The sequence below is a fragment of the Artibeus jamaicensis genome, unplaced genomic scaffold (assembly GCF_021234435.1).
Source record: "Artibeus jamaicensis isolate MK-2021 breed Jamaican fruit bat unplaced genomic scaffold, CSHL_Jam_final contig_465, whole genome shotgun sequence".
NCBI lineage: Eukaryota > Metazoa > Chordata > Mammalia > Chiroptera > Phyllostomidae > Artibeus > Artibeus jamaicensis.
The window spans coordinates 37,971,970-37,991,769 of record NW_026521843.1 but is presented as its reverse complement, the minus strand read 5'-3'; the positions used below and the strand labels follow the sequence as shown (position 1 = coordinate 37,991,769).

At 34.4% G+C, this 19,800-nt stretch overlaps 1 protein-coding gene across 3 annotated transcripts in view; it reads right to left on the bottom strand.

Moving 5' to 3' along the window:
- The window catches only part of VRK2 (VRK serine/threonine kinase 2), an 86,893-nt gene that overhangs the window by 55,741 nt on the left and 11,352 nt on the right, over positions 1–19,800 (bottom strand). For 2 of the 3 annotated variants that reach the window (XM_037143445.2, XM_037143446.2), the window contains exons 3-5: positions 3,304–3,353; positions 2,516–2,585; positions 782–869 (exon numbers count right to left, since the gene is read on the bottom strand). In XM_037143445.2, coding sequence (XP_036999340.2) covers positions 782–869; positions 2,516–2,585; positions 3,304–3,353 — 208 coding nt within the window. Of the gene's footprint in view, positions 1–781; positions 870–2,466; positions 2,586–3,303; positions 3,354–19,800 lie in introns of those variants that run through there. The other variant, XM_037143447.2, reaches the window with a different exon arrangement.

Sequence of the window (19,800 nt, the reverse complement as noted above, 5' to 3'; positions counted from 1 at the left end):
AAACAAATCACCTATCTTTACAGGCTACTGAAAGGACAAAAGGGGTAACAAGTGACAGCATTTTTTTTCCTTTTTAAAAATCGCTATTAGTGAATTATTTATATGTATGATGAGCTATATTTGGTGGTTTTAAAAATATTTCTATTTCTAAAAATTATTTTCCTTTTTTTTTTGCCTCTCTTCAAGAGATAGAACTTAATTAATTCTCCTCTCTTGAGTACAGGGTATATTTAATGACTTTGCTTCTAGCAAAGAGAGTGCAGTAGAAATGATAGGCTATCGCTTCTCAGATTAGATTATAAAAAGACTGTGACTTTCTTCTTGGATGCATGCCCGTGTGTGTGCACACGTTTTCCTCCCCCCTCCGTGACTTGCTCTAGGGGAAGCCAGCTGCCATGTCTTTATACACTTGGGCAGCCTATGGAGAGATATGGTGAGGCTGTGAGGCCTGCCAGCAATCCCATGAGTGAATTTAGAAGCAGATAAGCAGATCTTCTTAGGCCTGCCAATGACCACACAAGTGACCTTTGAAGCAGAACCTTCCCCGTCTAACTGAGATGACTGCAGCCCAAAAGATGGCTGAGTACATCCTCCTAAGAAGTCCTGAGCTAGAACCACCCAGGTAAGCCAGTTATGGATAACTGACCCACAGAAATTAAAGCAGAATTGGTTGTTATAAGCCACTCCATTTGGGGTAACTTGTTATATAGTCACAAATATTAACAGACCGCATAGGAAACAGGCATTGGGCGATATTTGATCATAATAATTCTATTTTTACCTTTTACCCTTGAATTCAGTAAGACCAGATCCATAAAACACAGGAATTCCTAAATAATCAAGTTGTTTTAGTTTTATCCATTTTTTGACTGCAAAGACAAATTTGATAGAGAAAAGGATAAATGTTTTTTATAAAGATATTTCTTACTTTTGCGTTGATGCTAAAACTTACTTAACCTAAATAGAAATTAAACCTTCCTAAATTTTTTTTAGAAATCAAAAGTATCTATCAAATGGCTTTGAATTCCATTTATCACTATATTAACACAAAAACATAAAAAGAAACGTCAAATTAAGTAAATTATAACCAATTCTATTAATAAAATGTTTTAATGCCATTAAAAAATAAATAACAAAAGTAGCAACAGTCATAAAATGCATTATCATATAGACAAATGTTGTTATTCCTGAAAAAATTCATTCCTTTATAGCTAGTTAAAATTTTAAAAACATCTTAACCACCACAGAATCAGCAGAGAGATGGCTTTTTCTTCCTTATTACTTAAAAATCTAAAGCCATGGTAGTCAAATAACAGGAACTAGGCAGAAAAATGATCTTACTTTGAAATTATGTTATACAGAAAGTTTTGATTAAATTTAGTGTTTAAAAAATTGGATCCACTTAAAACAATCAGATAGCTTAATTTTTCACTTTTCTACCATGCAGAAAATTAATGTTTAAGAGAGCTCTACTGATAAACAATCAAGTTTAATGGACTTTATTTGTCACCCTGACACACTTTAAGCAATCAGTAAAGACCACAAGTCTTCATGTTTAGAAGGTTTTGGTAAGGGGAAAAAAAGTTAATTATTGAGGCTAAACTCATCATCCCTTTTCCTAAACATAATGTAAAGGAACTCTGACTATAAAGTCATTACTCAAACCAACTTCCTTAGAGCTTTACTTAGTCCACACATAACTTACACTGTTTAGAAAATGCTTTTATTCTTCTCCGGTTCTACTCATATTCATTTCACAGAGGAATCCCTCTAACTGGTAGTTTTTACACCTGATCCTCAGCTCCAACAAATTTCTCAAGATTCAAATGTCTAGGATTTTTAACTTATTTTCTAAATCATCATAATGTTTAATAATCGTATCTATACATCTTACCCCAACCCATTCTAAGATCATTCATTTTGTTTATGTATCTACTACCCATGCCCATTTTAATTATTTTTCCTCACATCCTACCCAAATGTTTTTTTAAAAAGATTTTAAAATTTATTTTTAGATTGAGGGGAAGAGAGAGATAAAGAGAAGAAAAGAAACATCAATGTGAGGGAGAAAGATCAATCAGTTGCCTCTATATGTGCCCTGGCCTGACAAACCCACGGGCCAGGCAGATGCCCCGGCTGGGAATTGAACATGTGACCTTTTGCTTTGTGGGACAAGGCCCAACCAACTGAGCCACACCAGTCAGGGCCATGTTTTAAAAAATTAATTTCATTTACTATCTTTCATATTTATAGAACTCTTTCTTGGTAGCTTGGATCAATAATATGTTTTATGTAAAGTAGTAGAAACAATTCTGAAATATATAACCCATTACATAATATCAAAATTTGTAAACCACCTGTCTTTTTTATATGTTGTAACAAGTAACTGTATCATTTTACAATAACATTTCTAATTGGAAAGAATTTTCCAGAAGGCGAGAAAAAGATAAAAATATTTACACTCACTTTAGCAAGCACATATATGGAAGTAGCTTGCTTTGCTAATTTTACTTACTACATTCTTTTTTTGCAGCTCTTTGGTAAAATTTAAGTTCTGAAAATAATGGGCCGTTTTCTTGATATTCCTATAAAAGAAAAGAACAATTAATTTTACTTTAAAAATCTTAGAGATAAAATGGGTATAGCAACTGTAAAAATATGGATATACATATGTAATATACAATAGTACTTGAATCATTATTATAAAACCAGGCACCAGATTTCCACTGAAAATCTCTACAAAAAGCACTAAATAAACTTAAAGAATTTCATTTTTAAATTTAACTTATTATAATGCTATCTCCATACAGTTTTACACTTGAAAGGAGTCTGCTAATGGAAAGCACTTAACTGAAAGCATTGAGAACTTAACACACACACAGACACGCCTGATGTGTGTACCAACATGCACATCAGGAGATACACTGCAGGCTACCTGGTGGCTCGTGCTACCTGATGCCTTTACTGAGTGTCTACTGCATTTCATTCATTGTACTGGGCACAGGGGACAGGAACAAAAATAGAACCTCATCCCTGCCTGTAAGGACCATACCATCTAGAGTAGAAAGAAGAGGGGAAGTGGGGAAGGGGAAGGAGAAGGGAGATAAAAGGCTTATAGATGCTAACACAGAAGAACAAAGCTCTCCAGTCTTTACATTTTAACAGTGTGAAAATATAACATAACATTAAGTTTAATGATAAGTAAAATTATGAAAACTATGATGAGAAACATTTTTACAAGAATAAAATAAAGCAGAAAAAAGTAAAACATATGCAAAATACAAATTTAAGAAGGATACTTACCACTTTTATTACATGTCTTGCATCTTCATATGGTTTATTTGTGGGGAAAGCTGCAGAACAAAACACAACAGGGAAAAATAGTTGGTCCAAATTACAGAATGCCTGCTATATTCCAGACACTGTGCTAAGTATGTCACATATATTACTTTATTAGATCCTCCAAAGACCTGTTATGATAGGTATCATCTCCATTTTACACAAGATCCAACTAAGGTTTGACAAGGTGAATAATTTACTAAAAAGTAGCTGATGGGGGACTGAAACTCAAATCTGTCTGGCACCGCAGCCCACACTCTTCACCACAAACTATATTAAATATTCAAACAAGTAAAACCAATAAATGATATTAATCGCATAGATCTAAATGTGGGGGGAAATATTTTCTAGATACACGGCATTAAACCCAATAAATGATATATAGTAAAATCTATTGGTTCATTTTTACTAAATTAAAACCTATGATAATGCAGAAATGAAAACTGATTAATTTTAGGTAGAAAGTCATAAACAATTTCTACTTGGTAAAATTCTAAAATAAGTCAAGTTGGAACAAGAACGAAGTCTTTTACAGACTCACAGAGAACCGGCCGACAGCTGTGGGGGAGATAGTGGGGTGAGGGTTCCAGAAAAAGAGAAAAAGGTCTCCTAAACGTGGACAGTCATGGGGGGTGGTAGATGGAGGTGGAAGAGGGTATAAGGGTGATAAATGCTATTGGAAAATTTTCAATAAAAATAAGCTATTGAAAATGAATAAATTTTTTAAAAGAAGTCTTCTAAGAATTATCTTCTGAATTTACCAATCTATGATTCCAACATCAAAGAATACATATCTCATAATATATACTCATTTCAAGCTTACTCCATTTTATAATTTACCATTTACATTTTATACGTAGTGATACAACTTCTGAAAACGCTATTGTTAAATTGTTAGATGAAATCAACACCTTCCTCTAAATTATTAAAAGATTCCTCTGTTTTCGGATCTTGAACAGGGAAGCTGACATGTATATTTACTTGCACTATGAAGTCTAGAGTTTTGTCATTCATCTATTCTCTCCCCATCCATTTATTTCTTCATTCATTCAACTAACCAATATTTATTTATCGAGAGGCTAGAATATGCAAGGCACCATGCTAAGCATTAGGATGGTATTTACAGGAGAGTGAAAAGGGAAAAGGTGAAACTGTTATTGAATAGGACTGAAAATCAGCACTAAGACTGAGAACAAGATCAAATTCTTCAGGCATATTTTCTGTATGTTGATCAAAATGCTGTGTCCTCTTATTATGACTCCCAACACTTTTCCTTTTCTTTCTCCTAACTCTATCAACTAGTCGAGATGTAAAAATACACAACTTTACTAAAGTATATAAATTGTAGTTTAAAGTTGTACACGTGCACCATTTTCTTACCCATTCTTCAAAATTTTGATGTTAGCAATGCTATTAGTCAGTTGAAATTATTACTTCAATTTTAGTGGATATTACAAATAAATTGTGAACCTAGATGTCTTTAGAGTAACAAAGAAACTAAACTTATTCATACTCAACTGAATTTCTCTTTTCACCTTTATTCACATAAAATGGTTTTGTTTTCACCCATGCAGTAGTCCTAAGGCTAAGGCAATTGCATGCAGGAGGAGTGAATTATCCACATTTACGGAGAAAAAAAAAAAACCCAAAACAACTATTCACAGAAGAAGAGCTGCAGTCCTGCTAGAGAAGTGAGAAAAGCCTTTCCTCCCAACCAACGGCATTTTCCTTTCTGGTATGATGTCCAAGGCCACGGAGAAACAGTCCTGCGCTAAGCCTGGTCCACTGGTCTTAGCCTTGTGGGTTATAAGCTGGTCAGAGGAAAAAAGACAAAAACAAAAACCTTTCTGCTTCTTGTCTAAAAGCAAGTGGCCACAGCAGCAAATAAATCTTTAAGCCAAACAGAACGTAAAAAGCAGAAAAGCACAAAAGGAAAACAGGGATTTCAATCAGGGGTGTCCAACCTTTTGGCATCTCTGGGCCACACTGGTAGAAGAGCTGTCTTAGGCCACACATTAAATACACAAGCACTAATGAAAAACTGATGAGAAAAAGAAAAAGGTTTTAAGTAAATGTCCAAGTGTGTGTTGGGCGACACTCACAGCCATCTGGGCCACTAGCAGCCCGCAGGCCGCAGGTTGGACTCAAGTAACATATTATGTTGCCGTGGGGAAAACAGATACCCAACCAGTCCCAAACGCTACTCCTTGCTGATTTCAATCAGTACATCCCTACCACAGTATAATCCATCCAAATCTTCCCTTCACATTATTTCACATGAATATAATCACGTTGACAAGTACTTGAAACGTCTCCATACTCCTCATCTGATAGCCACACAGTGTTCTCTCAAACTCCCAAGTCAGGTTATATTGGAGAGCCCGAATCCTAAATCAATTGACTAGAAAGCTTTTGGAGATGGATGTTAAACAAATAAATTGCCTTAGTTGCCATGGAGTTCTTTTTACAGTAATCAATCAGTTAATTAATGAAACAAATATTTATTTACCACTATAAGCCTAGCCACATTCTAGCTAGTAAAATTAAATGATCGCAGTAAACAGACATGGTATCTGCTTTTATAAATCAGACATTCATCAAATACTCACTCCTACACAGTATAAAACTAATTATAATGAATGTTAAAGGAAGATGTAGATGGTAGTATGAGAATGTATAATTTAATTTATATAAAAGAAAATGCTTGATCAAAACTTTGGAGAGATGATTAAGGGCTAGATAAAAATCTACTTAATAATTTCTAATGAAAGGTTTTTAAAAGCTTGAGATATATATATGGAAGATAGGAAGCACATAATCGTATCTGCACTGTGGACAGACCACTACACTGCAATGTGGACAACAGACTGAGGGAACCTCAGGGGACACAGACAGATCAGTAAGGATGTGATTGTGGTAGAGAGGACTCTGGCTTGGACTAGAGCACCCATGTTAGAAAAGAATGCCCTTTATAATCTGTTATAAAGAAAAATAACAGATTCCACAGATTTCAGAAGCTGACTGAACTTCACAGTGGAGGAAAAGGGGTCTAGTTTGGTTAAGTAACAGCTTGATTGATCTACTGGGGGATGAGAAGAATGACCAATCATCAACAGTGATAGTGTTGGAAGAATGTAGTCTCATACCTGCATTTAAACTTCTGATGAGAGGTCTGATGACCTGATAAGGAACGTGCTGTGCACATGTGTGATATCTCCTTCCTAGCATTTCTTTTCTATGCATTGGAAACCTCACCTGGTTTTCCTTTGAGAAACCAAACCTCCCACTTTCCATGTGGTCTTACCCCTTTATATCCCATACTTGGGCTCATGACCAAGCCTGGCTAATGGCAAAATGCAAGCCCACTTGCCACAGTAAACAGCTCAGAAATGGCAAAATGCCCCAATTAGGTAAAAAAAAAAATTCTTCCCTAAGATTTGATAATCCATAAGCTATAAGGATGCCAAAACCCTAGAAAGAGTAGTGATCACTTTCCTTGGCTGAATGAGCAGTAAGTCTGCAAACCATATCCAGCCCTGAGGAAAGTAGGGTAAGGCAGAGAGAAAGCCCTGGTCTACCCATGTCTGCAGCCAGAAAAGCCGTGTATATACCACTTACAAGAATTAAATCCGCCCATTTGTATTTCTAACATTGGCAACCAAAGACTCCACAGCAACTAGAAAAATTAAAATATAATACTAGTACACTAGGTAAACCCAAACTTTCTTCTATAAAAATAAATAGGGTGCTGAATAAAATAAATCAAATGTTCTTATAAATGCAGAGGTTGTCTGCCAAAAAAAAAAAAGGAAAGAAAGGCAAAGGGAAATCTAAAAACCAGAGGGAGATGCACAGAGCACTGATGTCCAGGCCACACCGTGACCCTGAAGGATGCTGCCCTGGCAGGGTGATCAAGAAGAAACACACCAAGGCACATCATCATTACATTAGCCAAGATTAAAATGAAGGAGAGAATCCTAGAAGCAGCAAGAGCTAAGGGGACAGTCACCTACAAAGGAGTTCCCGTCAGACTGTCAGCAGATTTCTCAAAAGAGATCTTACAGGCAAGAAGGAGCTGGAAAGAGGTATTCCAAGTCATGAAATCCAAAGACCTACATTCATGATTGATCTATCCAGCAAAGCTTTCATTTAGAATGGAAGGGCAGATAAAGTGCTTCTCAGATAAGGTAAAATTCAAGGAGTTCATCATCACCAAGCCCTTATTATTGAAAGGTTAAAGGGACTTACCTAAGAAAAAAGAAGATCAAAAAGATGAACAGTGAAAGGACAGCAAACTCACAGTTATTAACAACCACGCCTAAAACAAAAGCAAACTAAGAGGACAGCTAGATCAGGAGCAGAACCATAGAAATGAAGATCTCATGGGGGGTTAGCAACAGGGGAGTGGGAGGAGGAGTGGGGAGAAGGTACAGAAAATAAGTAGCATAGATGGTAGGTAGAAAATAGATAGGGGGAGGGCAAGAATAGTATGGGAAATATAGAATCCAAAGAACTTGAGACACATGGTCATAAACTAAAGAGGGGAATGGTAGGGATGGGGTGTGCAGAGTGGAGGGGAATGAAGGGGGGGAATAGAACAACTGTAATGGCATAATCAAGAAAATAAAAATTTAAAAAAAAAAAAAGAACCCAAGTGTGAAACGCTCTCCTGGGAAAAGGACAAGTCCTTGAGCCTGCAAGGTAAAGACAATTAAAGTTGAGATAGCCACATAAAGTCAGAATTTTCAAGGTGCTGAATCTTTAGGACTGTGGGCATTAAAAAGATAGGGAGATAGGGGAGAGGGATAAAGGGGAGGGAGAGAGGAAAGAGAGAATGAATGAGAGAGAGAGAGAGAGAGAGAGAGAGAACATAGATAAATGAATGAATCCACTACCACAAAAGACAGAAAGAAACAAACAAACAAAAAAACTTGTCTTGGCCCAGACCCTGAGTATTAGAAAAAGCAAAATGTCTCCTGATAATTATTCAGAAGTTCCCTTCAGGAATTTAGTCTAAAACTTACACCACAGTGTGGTACCAAAACTCCAAACCAATGACAGCACCTGGCAGAAAGAGAAAGCAAATCTCCTTCAAGGGACACTTTGGACACACAAGATGACCAGAGCTAAAGCATGGAAAAAGATAAGTTACTGATCCATAATTACAAAACGGAAGAAAAGACACACAAAAGGTATACGACCTCTAGGAACTTAAGACTTCCCATAGAGATCTATAGATTGAATATCTGCTAAAATGATAACACACCACAAACAAAGGTATCAATAAGAAACGAAGCAAATGCTAAATAAACAAGAGTGAACAAACTGATTGTGATGAGAAAAGCATCCAAGATCTAAAAGAGTGGCCACAAACAGGAAATAAATACGTTAGAACTCCAAGGGAAAACCTGGGACTAAGTCTGAATTTGCAATAGCAAATACTGGAAGCTCCCCAAATAACTATGTTTGGTAGAATGTTTAACGAATTGTATTACAGTCACGGTATTTGAATACATTGCAGCAAAGCAAATAAATGAAATGCAGATACTGTAGCAATACAGATATATCTTAAAGACATACTGTACAGCAAAAGAAACTGCATAAAATAGAACAAATACTTGTGATTTGATTTATATAAATTTTAAAACTCACAAACTTAAATTATGTTTGGTCTGGGATGCATATATACATATAACTGTAATAAGTTGTAAGCAAAATAAAAAGTGTTGTTAGCACTACAATGGAGGGAAGAGGTGTTAGGGCTTCTAGATTGCTGCATAGTTTATGATCTACTATTTATTATTCACTTGACTTGAATGGGAATTGAGTGTTTTGAGTTACGCTTTTTTGATAATCTATATGTTTATGTCATATGGGCTTTTCTATATGTTAATACACATAATAGATATGCAGCATTACTACACAAAACCTAATAAACAAAAAAAAAAGGTAGACTAGATTGAGCTAGAAAGAGAACTAGTGAACCAGATTAGATCAGAGGAAATAATACAGAATTCAGCAAACATACATCAAGAGACATAAAATATGAAGAAGAGATTATGAAACATCGGGAAATATGTGACAGAAAAACAATTTTCTAACAAAAATTCCACACCTAGAAAATAGAGAGAGTGGAGGCTAGTCACTGTTGAATGAAAGTCTGATAAGTTTCTAATATTTTTAAATCATGAATCCTCGTATTTAAGAATCACAAGTCCCTGGCAAGATAAATAATAAATTTGTACTTCAGCCTACTGTATTCAAACTTAGAAAATTAAAGACTAAGTTCTAAAAAGCAACTTGACAGAGAAGAATGTATTATATACAAAAGTAGATGAAGTGACAACATACTTTTGAATAGCAACAACAAAATAACTAAACAATTCAATAACATCATCTTAATATGCTGAGAGAAAATGATCACATATACCAGAATAAGGGGCACTGAAAATGGTGACAGAAATAATGTACAAGATAGGACCATGTGATGAAAGTGTTGCAATGCCCATGTATTTGTCCAAGAGAAAAAGAGAGATACTCTTAACTTCATAATCTGTTAAATCAAGAAGATACACTGAAAGTTTATGGGTACCCACTAAAATAACAAATAAAATTCACTAACCTTAAAATCAGTTAAGAAAAAAGAATGAAGAAAAAATTTTAAAAAAATCTACTAGGAAAAGAACAGTTTTTAAAAAGATATAAAAGGTGGATTAAAATAGAAAATATGAAAATGGAAATAAATTAAGATACCTGAGTACATCTGTTTTTAGCCACACATTTTTCCGCACTGTAAGATCTCTGAAGTTTGAATGCATCTGATAACTGCAGGTATCTCACAGGTGCTGTGGGCCACACAGCAGGGACACGACAGTTGTCACCACCTGTGCGGACACACACTCAGTCCCTGGTGTCTGTCTGTTTTCACTTTTATTGAGTCACGTACATTGGTAGTATTACAGGTAAGATGAACCGTCATTTACAATGATTTGTGTAAGTTCAAAATTAATTAATTAGCCAGCCCAAACACAGGAGTGGTGCATACATTCTACATTAGTGAAAAATGTTCATTAAGATATGACGTCAACAACTGAGTACTCTATTGGTTCCACTTGTAAGACTAACAAGGTGTCTAACGGGCAACATTAAGTATTACATATAAAATAGGTCTTACATGACCACAAAGAAATGATTCAAGAGAAAGATAACTATGGACTTTTGAGCATCTAATGGAAACTCAACACACATATACAAAATAATGATATATCTTATAATCAATGACTTCTCAGATGTGACAAAATATGACAGTAATCACAATAAATTTGAGTAGATTAAGTTCACCAGCTAAAGCAAGAAACTGTAACATTGTTAAAAATAAATAAATGCATACTAGTCATGAGACATAACTAAGCCTAGTGCTGACAGAGAAACAAAATAAAAAGATAAAAATAAAATAATAAGCCAAAACTATCCACTAAAAGGCTGGAATATATATTTTCAAAATTACATAAACCTCAGTAAATAAGAATTATTAAAGTTACTCCAACCTAATCATAAAAAATGATTCAACAAAAAGATAAAATCTATGAACTTAAAAACATCTGATAATGTACCTTCATAATATATAAATCAAAAACCAGCAGAGTTACAAGAAAAAAGTGACAAAAATTGTGGAACATATTAATGCAATTTTATAGTATATAGACAAGCAGACAAAAAAAAAAAACAACCCTGAAACCCAATCAACACTTTTTAACCAGAGGCCACATAAAACAAAATACCAGAATAATTAAAGAATACACGTTCTTTTCCAACTAATGTAAAACTTTGTTTTAACGGCCTGTATTTGTAGCCAGAGCAAGTTCCATCAAATACCAGAAAGTCATGATTGTTAAAGCCACACCCTGTGAACACAGTGCCTGGTCCCTAGAAAGAAGAAATCACAATGGAAATTAGCAAATACACCGGACTAAATAACATTGAAAATGCCACATGGAATCTGGAATGCAGTTAAAGTTCACATTTATTACTTGTTTTTCTGACAGAACGTAAGCTTCAGAAAGATAAAAATGTTTTGTTTTATTTAGATGTGCCCCAACACCTAGACAAGAGCCTGGCAGGCATTCTTTATATATTTGACAAGTAACTGAAGGAATACAAGTAGTACGGAGAGTAAATTTATAGAATTAAAATTCTTATTTCTAACAAGACTGAGGAGCAGCCAAGATGCTGACCTAGGAGACTCCGGAGCCCCTTCCACCCAAGGGTGCTCTGAGTGCATAGACACGCAGGGAGCAACTCCCTCTGAAAGAGACTCACACACTCGCCGATCAACTCCTACACATCAGGTGAACGAAAAAATGCACACAGAATAGGACATACTGACTGTGATCCTCACCGAGGCAATACTGACAGGTCTGGGCACAGCCTCAACTGCCGGCTCCACTGAAAACAAAAAAGGCACCTCGAATAATCACAGAGGTTTGACAGACAGCGTTTGGGCCAGGCTAGCTGATGGGGTTCATTTACTACGGGAGACCTCTGTCAGGAATGGGGGTGGTGGCTGTTTTATCTAATGTGCAGTAACCAACAAAGAGAGTCAGGGAAAAGTGAAACAAATAATAAAATACATTCCAAACAAAAGAAGAAGATAAATATCTAGAAATAGATCTTTATGAAAAAGAGATAAGTAACTTACCTGATAGTTCAAAATAATGCTCATTAAGAAAATCAGTGAGAAAAAAAGATAATAAAAAAATTTTAAAAATCAGTGAGGTCAGGAGAGCAATGCATAAACAAAGTGAGATTTCAATAAAGACATAAAAAATAATCCAAATGACCAAGTGTAAATGAAAAAGCAAGGAATACAGTAACTGAACTAAAAAGTTTATACAGGGTTACAAGAGCAGCCTGACTCAAGTGGAAAGCAGGACGCATGAACTGAAAGACAAGGCAGTGAATTTCACACCATCAGAGGAACAAAATGAAAAAAAAAAAGAATAAAAAAGAGTAAATACAGGTTAAGGGATTGATGAGACACCATCAAGCAGACCAATGTCCATATTTTAAACATCCCAGAAAGAGAAAAGTGAGAGCAAAGGGTAGTTTATTCAAAGAAATAAGCTGTAAAGTTTTCCTTACTGGGAGAAAGAAAGAAACTTCCAGATCCAGGAAGCCTAGTACTAAGCAAGATTAATTCAAAGAGAAGCACATTCACACATTATCCTTAAATAGTCAAATTTATAGACAAGGACAGAATCTTAAAAGCAGCAAGAGAAAATAAGCAAGAAAGCAACTTGTTATGTATGAGAGAACCCCATACGTCTAACGGTGGCTTTTTCAGAAGAAACCCTACAGAACAGAAAGGAGTGAAAAATGAAAGAAAACAATTGCTAACCAAGAATCCTCTACTGACAAAGTTCTTCAGAATTAATGGTGAGAAAGAGTTTCCCAGCCAAACAAAAGCTGAAGAAATTCATAACCACTAGACTGACCTTACATTTAAAAAGTTCTAAGCTGATATGAAAGATGAGAATTATTTTAAAAAACACCTGAAAGTATGAAACTACTAAAGGTAAATACATGGTTACATTCAAACTACATTAATATATACAGTGGGTATATATATTACATACTCTCTTATAACCCTAGTATAAAGGTTAAAAGACAAAACTATTTTTAAGACTATAATAATTTCTAATAAATATATCAGACAAAAACATATAAATTTTGAATATATAAAATGTAAGGAGTGTAAAAATGTAGAATTTTGTATGTGTTCATAGTTGAATTGTATTCAACTTAAAATAGATTGTTATGATTTTTGTGAATAACTACAAAACAAAAACATAGTAGATATATAAAAGATAAAGAAATCAAAGCTTACTGTGAAAAAATAATTAAGTCACAAATGAGGAGAGCAAAAAACGAAAAAATGAAGGTACTATAAAACACCCCAAAAATAATTATAAAAATAACAATCGTGAGTCCATACCTATCAATAATTACTTGAAATGTGAATATACTAAATTTCCAAATAGACATAGAAAGGTTGAATAGATGAGAAAAAAACAAGGCCCAACTATGTAATGCCTACATTGAGTTTCACTTCAGCTTTAAAGACAGATATTCAAAGTGAAAGAATGAAAAAGATGTTCTTTGTAAATGGAAACCAAAGGAAAGCAGAAAAGCTATGCTTATCATAGAGAAAATAGACTTTTAAACCAAAAACTGTAATGAGACAATGAACAGAGACATTATATCATTTATATAACAATAAAGGGATCAGTTCATCGGAGGATAAAATTATAAATGTTTATACACTCAACATGGGCGCATAAAGCCAGTATTAACAGATCTAAAAGTGGAAATAAACAGCAATGCAAAAATAGTAGGGGACTTTGATACCCTACTTTCAATGATGGATGGATCAGAGAGAAAACTCTGGATTTAAACTAATGAAAGTGTCTCCCTTAAGGAATGGCTGCTTATACTACTCTTATGCACCTGTCAGAATGGCTATCATCAATAAAACAACAAAGCTGGCAAGGATGTGGAGACCAGAGAACCCTTGCGCCCTGCTTCTGGGAATGCTGACTGATGCAGCCACTGTGGAGAACAGTATGGAGATACCTCAGAAAATTAAAAATGGAACTGTCTTCTGACCCAGTGATCCCACTTCTGGGAATACAGCCTAAGAAACCTGACACACTAATTCCAAAGAATATATGCACCCCTTTGTTCATTGCAGCATTATTTACAATAGTCAAGATCTGGAAACAGCCCAAGTGCCCATCAGTAGATGATAGAATTTTAAAAAAAGCTGTATAAAAAAAAAGGAAATCTAACCTTTTGTGACACCATGGCTGGACCTGGAGAACATTATGCTAAGTGAAATAAGCCAGTAAGAGAAAGACAAACACCATATGATCTCACTTATGTGTGGAATCTAATAAACAACAACAAGCTGATGAACAAAATAACAACAGAGGCATGGACACAGAAAACACAGTGACAGCTATCAGAGGGCAGGGGCTTAGGGGAATGGATGAAAAAGGTGAAGGGATTAAGGAAAAAAAACCATTTGTGTGTGTGTGTGTGTGGTTTTTCTTTACACAAAGACATAAACAAAGAGTGGTGATAGCCAGAGGGAAAGCAGGTAGGAACAGGTGGAGATGGGCAGAGGAGGAGGCAACCAGGATGGAAAGAGACTTGGCCTGATGTGATGGGTACACAATGCAGTGTGCAGATGACGTTTTACTGAGTTGTAAACTTGAAACCTGTTTGCTTTTGCAAACCAGTGTCACCCTGATATATTCAATTTAAAAGAAAGAAAGAAAAAGCATTTGACAAAATTCAACACCCATTCTTGGTAAAGACTCTCGGTATACTAGGGGAAAGCTTCCTTAACTTAACAAAGAATGTCTATCAAAAACCTATAGCTAATATCATACTAAATAATGAGGGATTGAATGCTTTCTCCCTAAAACTGGGAACCAGTCAAGGATGTGAACTCTTACCATTTCTATTCAATAAGTACTGGAAGTCCTAGCCACTGCAATGAGTCAAGAAAAATAATAAAAGACATACAGATTAAAAGGAAGAAATATAATGATCCCTATTTGCAGATGACATTACTGCCAATATGTTTAGAAAATTCCAAATAACCTGGTATCCTCCCCAAATCCTAGAATAATTAAGTTTACCAAGATCATGGGACATAAGGTCAACATGCAAAAACAATTATATTTCTATATAGTATGGTATATAATGGTATAAAACAATACACCATTAGAAACCAAAATTACAAAAGCAATAACATTTTCAAGACCACCAAAAAATTAAAAAGAAATTTTACATGTGTTGCTAACAGTGCACATACAGAGCCAATACACTAAAAACTACAAAATACTAAAGAAAAAAACAAGACCTAAAGAAATAGAGAGACACTGATTATAAATTGATAATCAATTGATTACACTAAAATGATCAATTGACATTGATAATCAATCAATGTCATTTTATATATTATAAAATATATATATGGAAAGGCAGGAATTTAAAAAGAGCTAATATAATTGTTACATAGAACAAAGTAAAAGAAATCACACTACCCAAACTCCCTTTAATGGCACAAGAAACAAACTGGTACATGCATACAACGCACCCCCTACTTGGCAATCAAAAGAAATGAACTACTGATGTGCACAACAACTTGGATGAACCTCAAAGGCATTACGCTAATTTAAAAAACCCAACATCAAAACGTTATATACTATACAATTCCATTTACAGGAATTCTGTACATTCTTAAAAATACAGAACTGCAGTAATGGAGAACAGATCACAGCTGCCAGTGGGTAGGGGTAAAGAAAAAAATGTACTACAAAGACATGGTATGAAGAAGACTTTAGGGGCAATGAATCCTATTTGTATCCTATCCTCATTATGGTCATGTGTTAAAATTCATAGAAATGTACACACACACTAAGTCAATTTTTCTCTATATTAATTTTTTAAAATATTAACAAATAATATACAACCAGTACATAATCCTAATGCAAAGCAGAATATGCTTAGCGATAAAAGAGAGGCAAAAATATTATTGAAAAACACATCATGTAAAACTTTGGCAGAAAATGCAAAAAAGAAAACAGTAGGCTTCACGGGGAAGATGGACTTCAACACAATCTGACTGCGTAGAAACTGGAGAGAGAGTAAGGTGACCAAGAGAAACACAGAACAGGCAAGTTGATCTTGTTACTTATTTCCAGCAAAGGATTCCAAAACTAAGACCTATCAAAATTCTTCTTTTTACATTTACTAAATCACCACACACTTAATTTTTAAAATGAGTTCTTGTGTAGTTGGGAGGGGGTGACTTATTCACTACAATGCTATAAAAGCCCCTCCAAATATAAGTTATTTCTTCTTAAATATTCAACTATGTAATTCATTAGTTTTTATAGCACAGTTTTCCTCAACCAATTTCAGTGAGGGAATGTGTCCTGGAAGAGATCAAAGAAATGCTCAGGTGGAACAGGGCGGAAGGGCCAGAGCCCCTCCCCCATATACCTGGGTTCCTCCCAGGCCAGTGTGAGCAAAGGCTGCTGCTAACTGAGTCATAGTTTTCTGAGTGCACATTATCTCTACTTATCATATATTTGTAGTATTTCTAATTGAATGTTTTCTTTCCTTTCCTCTTTTTTTAAGCATAAAAATAAGCAACAGCAATCCAGCCATGTTAAATTCTATCATTGTAACCTTACTCGGCTTTATTAAACCTTTGCCATTATATCCTTGTTCGTAGAACAATTTTTAAAAACTGCTTATTTTACTCTTACATGTGCATGAAAAATCTTGAGCATTTATTGTCTTTATTGTTTTAAGTATATCTTTTTTGGTAACTAATGATGGGATTTCTGTCAACACTATTCTTTAACAGGATTTTAGGCTGTTTTTATTAATGTAGTAACTGGCAATTGTATTGTAATCCAATGCTCTACAAATTTATGTTATCATTATCCTTCTTTGCTCTCTCCTTTATCAATTACATACTGTGGTAACATGGTACATATTTTATTTCACTTTATAATAGTCTATCTTTCGATCTATTTACCTATTTCTCAGATACTCTTAACAGTGATAAATGTTAATTCAGATGTTTTCATTATTAGTATTATTAAATACATTTTCAGCTTGACTGAAGGGTGGATGTGGAACTTAACTTTTTTGTTTAACTTTTATCCCTATAATTACTAAACACAGTTCATTAATATACTTTAGAAATGTGAACTGCATCATAAAATTTGAGGTTCAAAACTGTAATTTTTAATAACCTGTTTTTACTTTGTATCATGACATCTTTTCTTAACAATTTAACTCAACATCTCTTTTAAGTCTCCTTCAATTATACACTTTCAAGTCTACTTTGTCTTTGTGGTAATCTGTTATAAAATCATTTCAGATTTCCTAAGATCTCAAGCATTTACTTCTATCTCTTAAGAAACATTTGATCAGGATAGATAGTATAGTGGAATAACAGCCATATTACTCTTAGTTTTCATGAACTTTTTCTATTTTCAGTCTACAAGTTAAAGGCTGAAGTAGTTCTTGACGGCCCTTTCTGAAATGATATAATTAAATTCTGTATTTTAAGTTTAAATGCCCAGTACATAAGAACTTTGGCCCCACCCTCACTTTTTGGAAACACTTTCCAAAAAGTTACTTCATGCTAATTTTAAGGTTAGGTTTCAACCTAACCTTAATGCTAGAAGTCTCTTTTAACATCTCTCATTATGGTCTCTATTTTGCATATCTTTACCTTTTCATGTGATATTCTTATTACCCAAAGATATACTACATAAACAGGTAATAGAGCATGATCTTTTCTTCTCGATGATCTCTTTATGTCGCTTTTCTGTGACATTTTGCTTTCTCATGAGTAGCACAGCTAACTCATTCTTGCACAGGTGAGTCAACTCTCTCCTTAAGGCCTGTTCCCATGTTTCTGTGTCTCTCACCATCTTTCAGGATCTCACAGGTCTTTAGGGTCAGAGGAATTTAAAAGTTCTTCCCCCAATAAAAACTTATTTTTATAGAGATGTCATAATGCACTCAATTTACATTAAACTAGTTAATTTTGGAACATAATGTTCATTCCCCGGTTGCTGGAATAGAAATTCTGAAATCATGAAAGTCTATATAATTTTTGTCTTCCCCTAGTATCACGCAGCAACATTCGCTCATGAGATACCCAATTTTGTTTTGATTTCTTCTCACTTTTCTTGCAATGCACTGTGAGAATGTCTTAGCAATACTACTTTTCCTTCTACCATCCTAACAAATTGTAAGATAGAGGGTTTACATAAGTAATAATCTACCTCAATTGTAATACTCACATTTGACCCTGGAGATCTGTGTTAGACTTCTAACACATAGTCTTTTAATTAAAAAAAAAGATCAAGTATTAATATAATAAGTTTTCTTCACATTCTCCAGAAATTGAAACTGTAACCCCGTGTCACCGTAAGTGTTCAAATACACATGTTCTAATGTAATATAGTTTTTTCATTCTTTCTCTTCATATATATATATATATATATATATATATATATATATACAAAAAAATATTCTGGCATAACAATTAGTACTGCAATAGCTAATAAATACTCTTCTCCATTAAAAATGCCTAAGCCCGAACAGTGTGGTTCAGTTGCCGAGCGTCATCCCATGAACTGAAAGATCCCCAGTTTGATTCCCAGTTGGGACACATGCCTGGGTTGTAGGTTCGGTCCCCCTGTCAGGGCACATGCAAGAGGCAATCAATGGATGTTTCTCTCACATTGATGTTTCTCTCCCCCTCCCCCCTCCTTCCCTTCCCCTCTCTCTAAAATCAATGAGCATGTCCTTGGGTGAGGATTAAAAAAAAAAAAAACCTAAAAGTTTGCCTCTGCATGAAATGTCATGTTTTTCACAAAATCATGTATAGGTATGTAATAGATCATTACCATGGTATAATATCTTGAAAGAACTGAATAATTTTCAAAAACTATACTTCTACTATAGATAAAATCTTTTGGTATCTGAACAAATTCTATAAGAAAATGTTTTGTTTATCAGGATTCCACTTTAAATATTTTTGTTTGTTTGTGAAAAACCTAGATTTCTAAATAATGTATCTTTAAATTATTATCCAATAAAAAAGACACGATCAAGAATAATTTAATATTTGTAAAAATATGTATTTACATGACGCTTATGAAAATTGTATCAGAGATTTAAAGAGGCCTCTTTTGTTCTCCCTCTTGTTTATTAGATTCAAAACAAATACACAAAATCCATATAAAATACACATCATCCATTTTCAAAAAACCAGGGCAATCCACCAATTTTTTTCCATCAATTTGTATGTACTATTTGGTTGCCTATTCTCACTTTTCATAAAAATATAATTTGATCTAAGTATCCTACATTTTAAATATATTTTTCCCAGTTCTTAATATTAGATTTACTATAAATATCAGATGTTCTTTCACAGATTTTTGTGAACATAATAAAATTAAAAACATATCACTGATGTTCTACACCTCGAGTTGTCAATCTGAATGAAAAAGACACCATTAGCATCGTCACCAACAGATTTCTTAAATCAGCTGCCAATACTATCAATTAGATACTTCACTGTTATTTTAGAAATGAGCATGTCATTAGCATGTCATTTGCCACTATTTCCTCTAGCCATGATTAATTCAAAGTGTTCTCCACAAAGGACACCAATCAGTAGAGCAAAGAAACCCGAGTTCAAATAGAGATGAAGACAATTACTAAAGCTGTGGCATGGAAGCAACTTACTTAACCTCTCGAGGCCTCAATGTCCTCCATGCTAAGATGTTGGGAGGATTAAGTGAAATAATGCACGTAAAGATTTCAACACAGAGCTTAGAACACACTAGTAAAAGA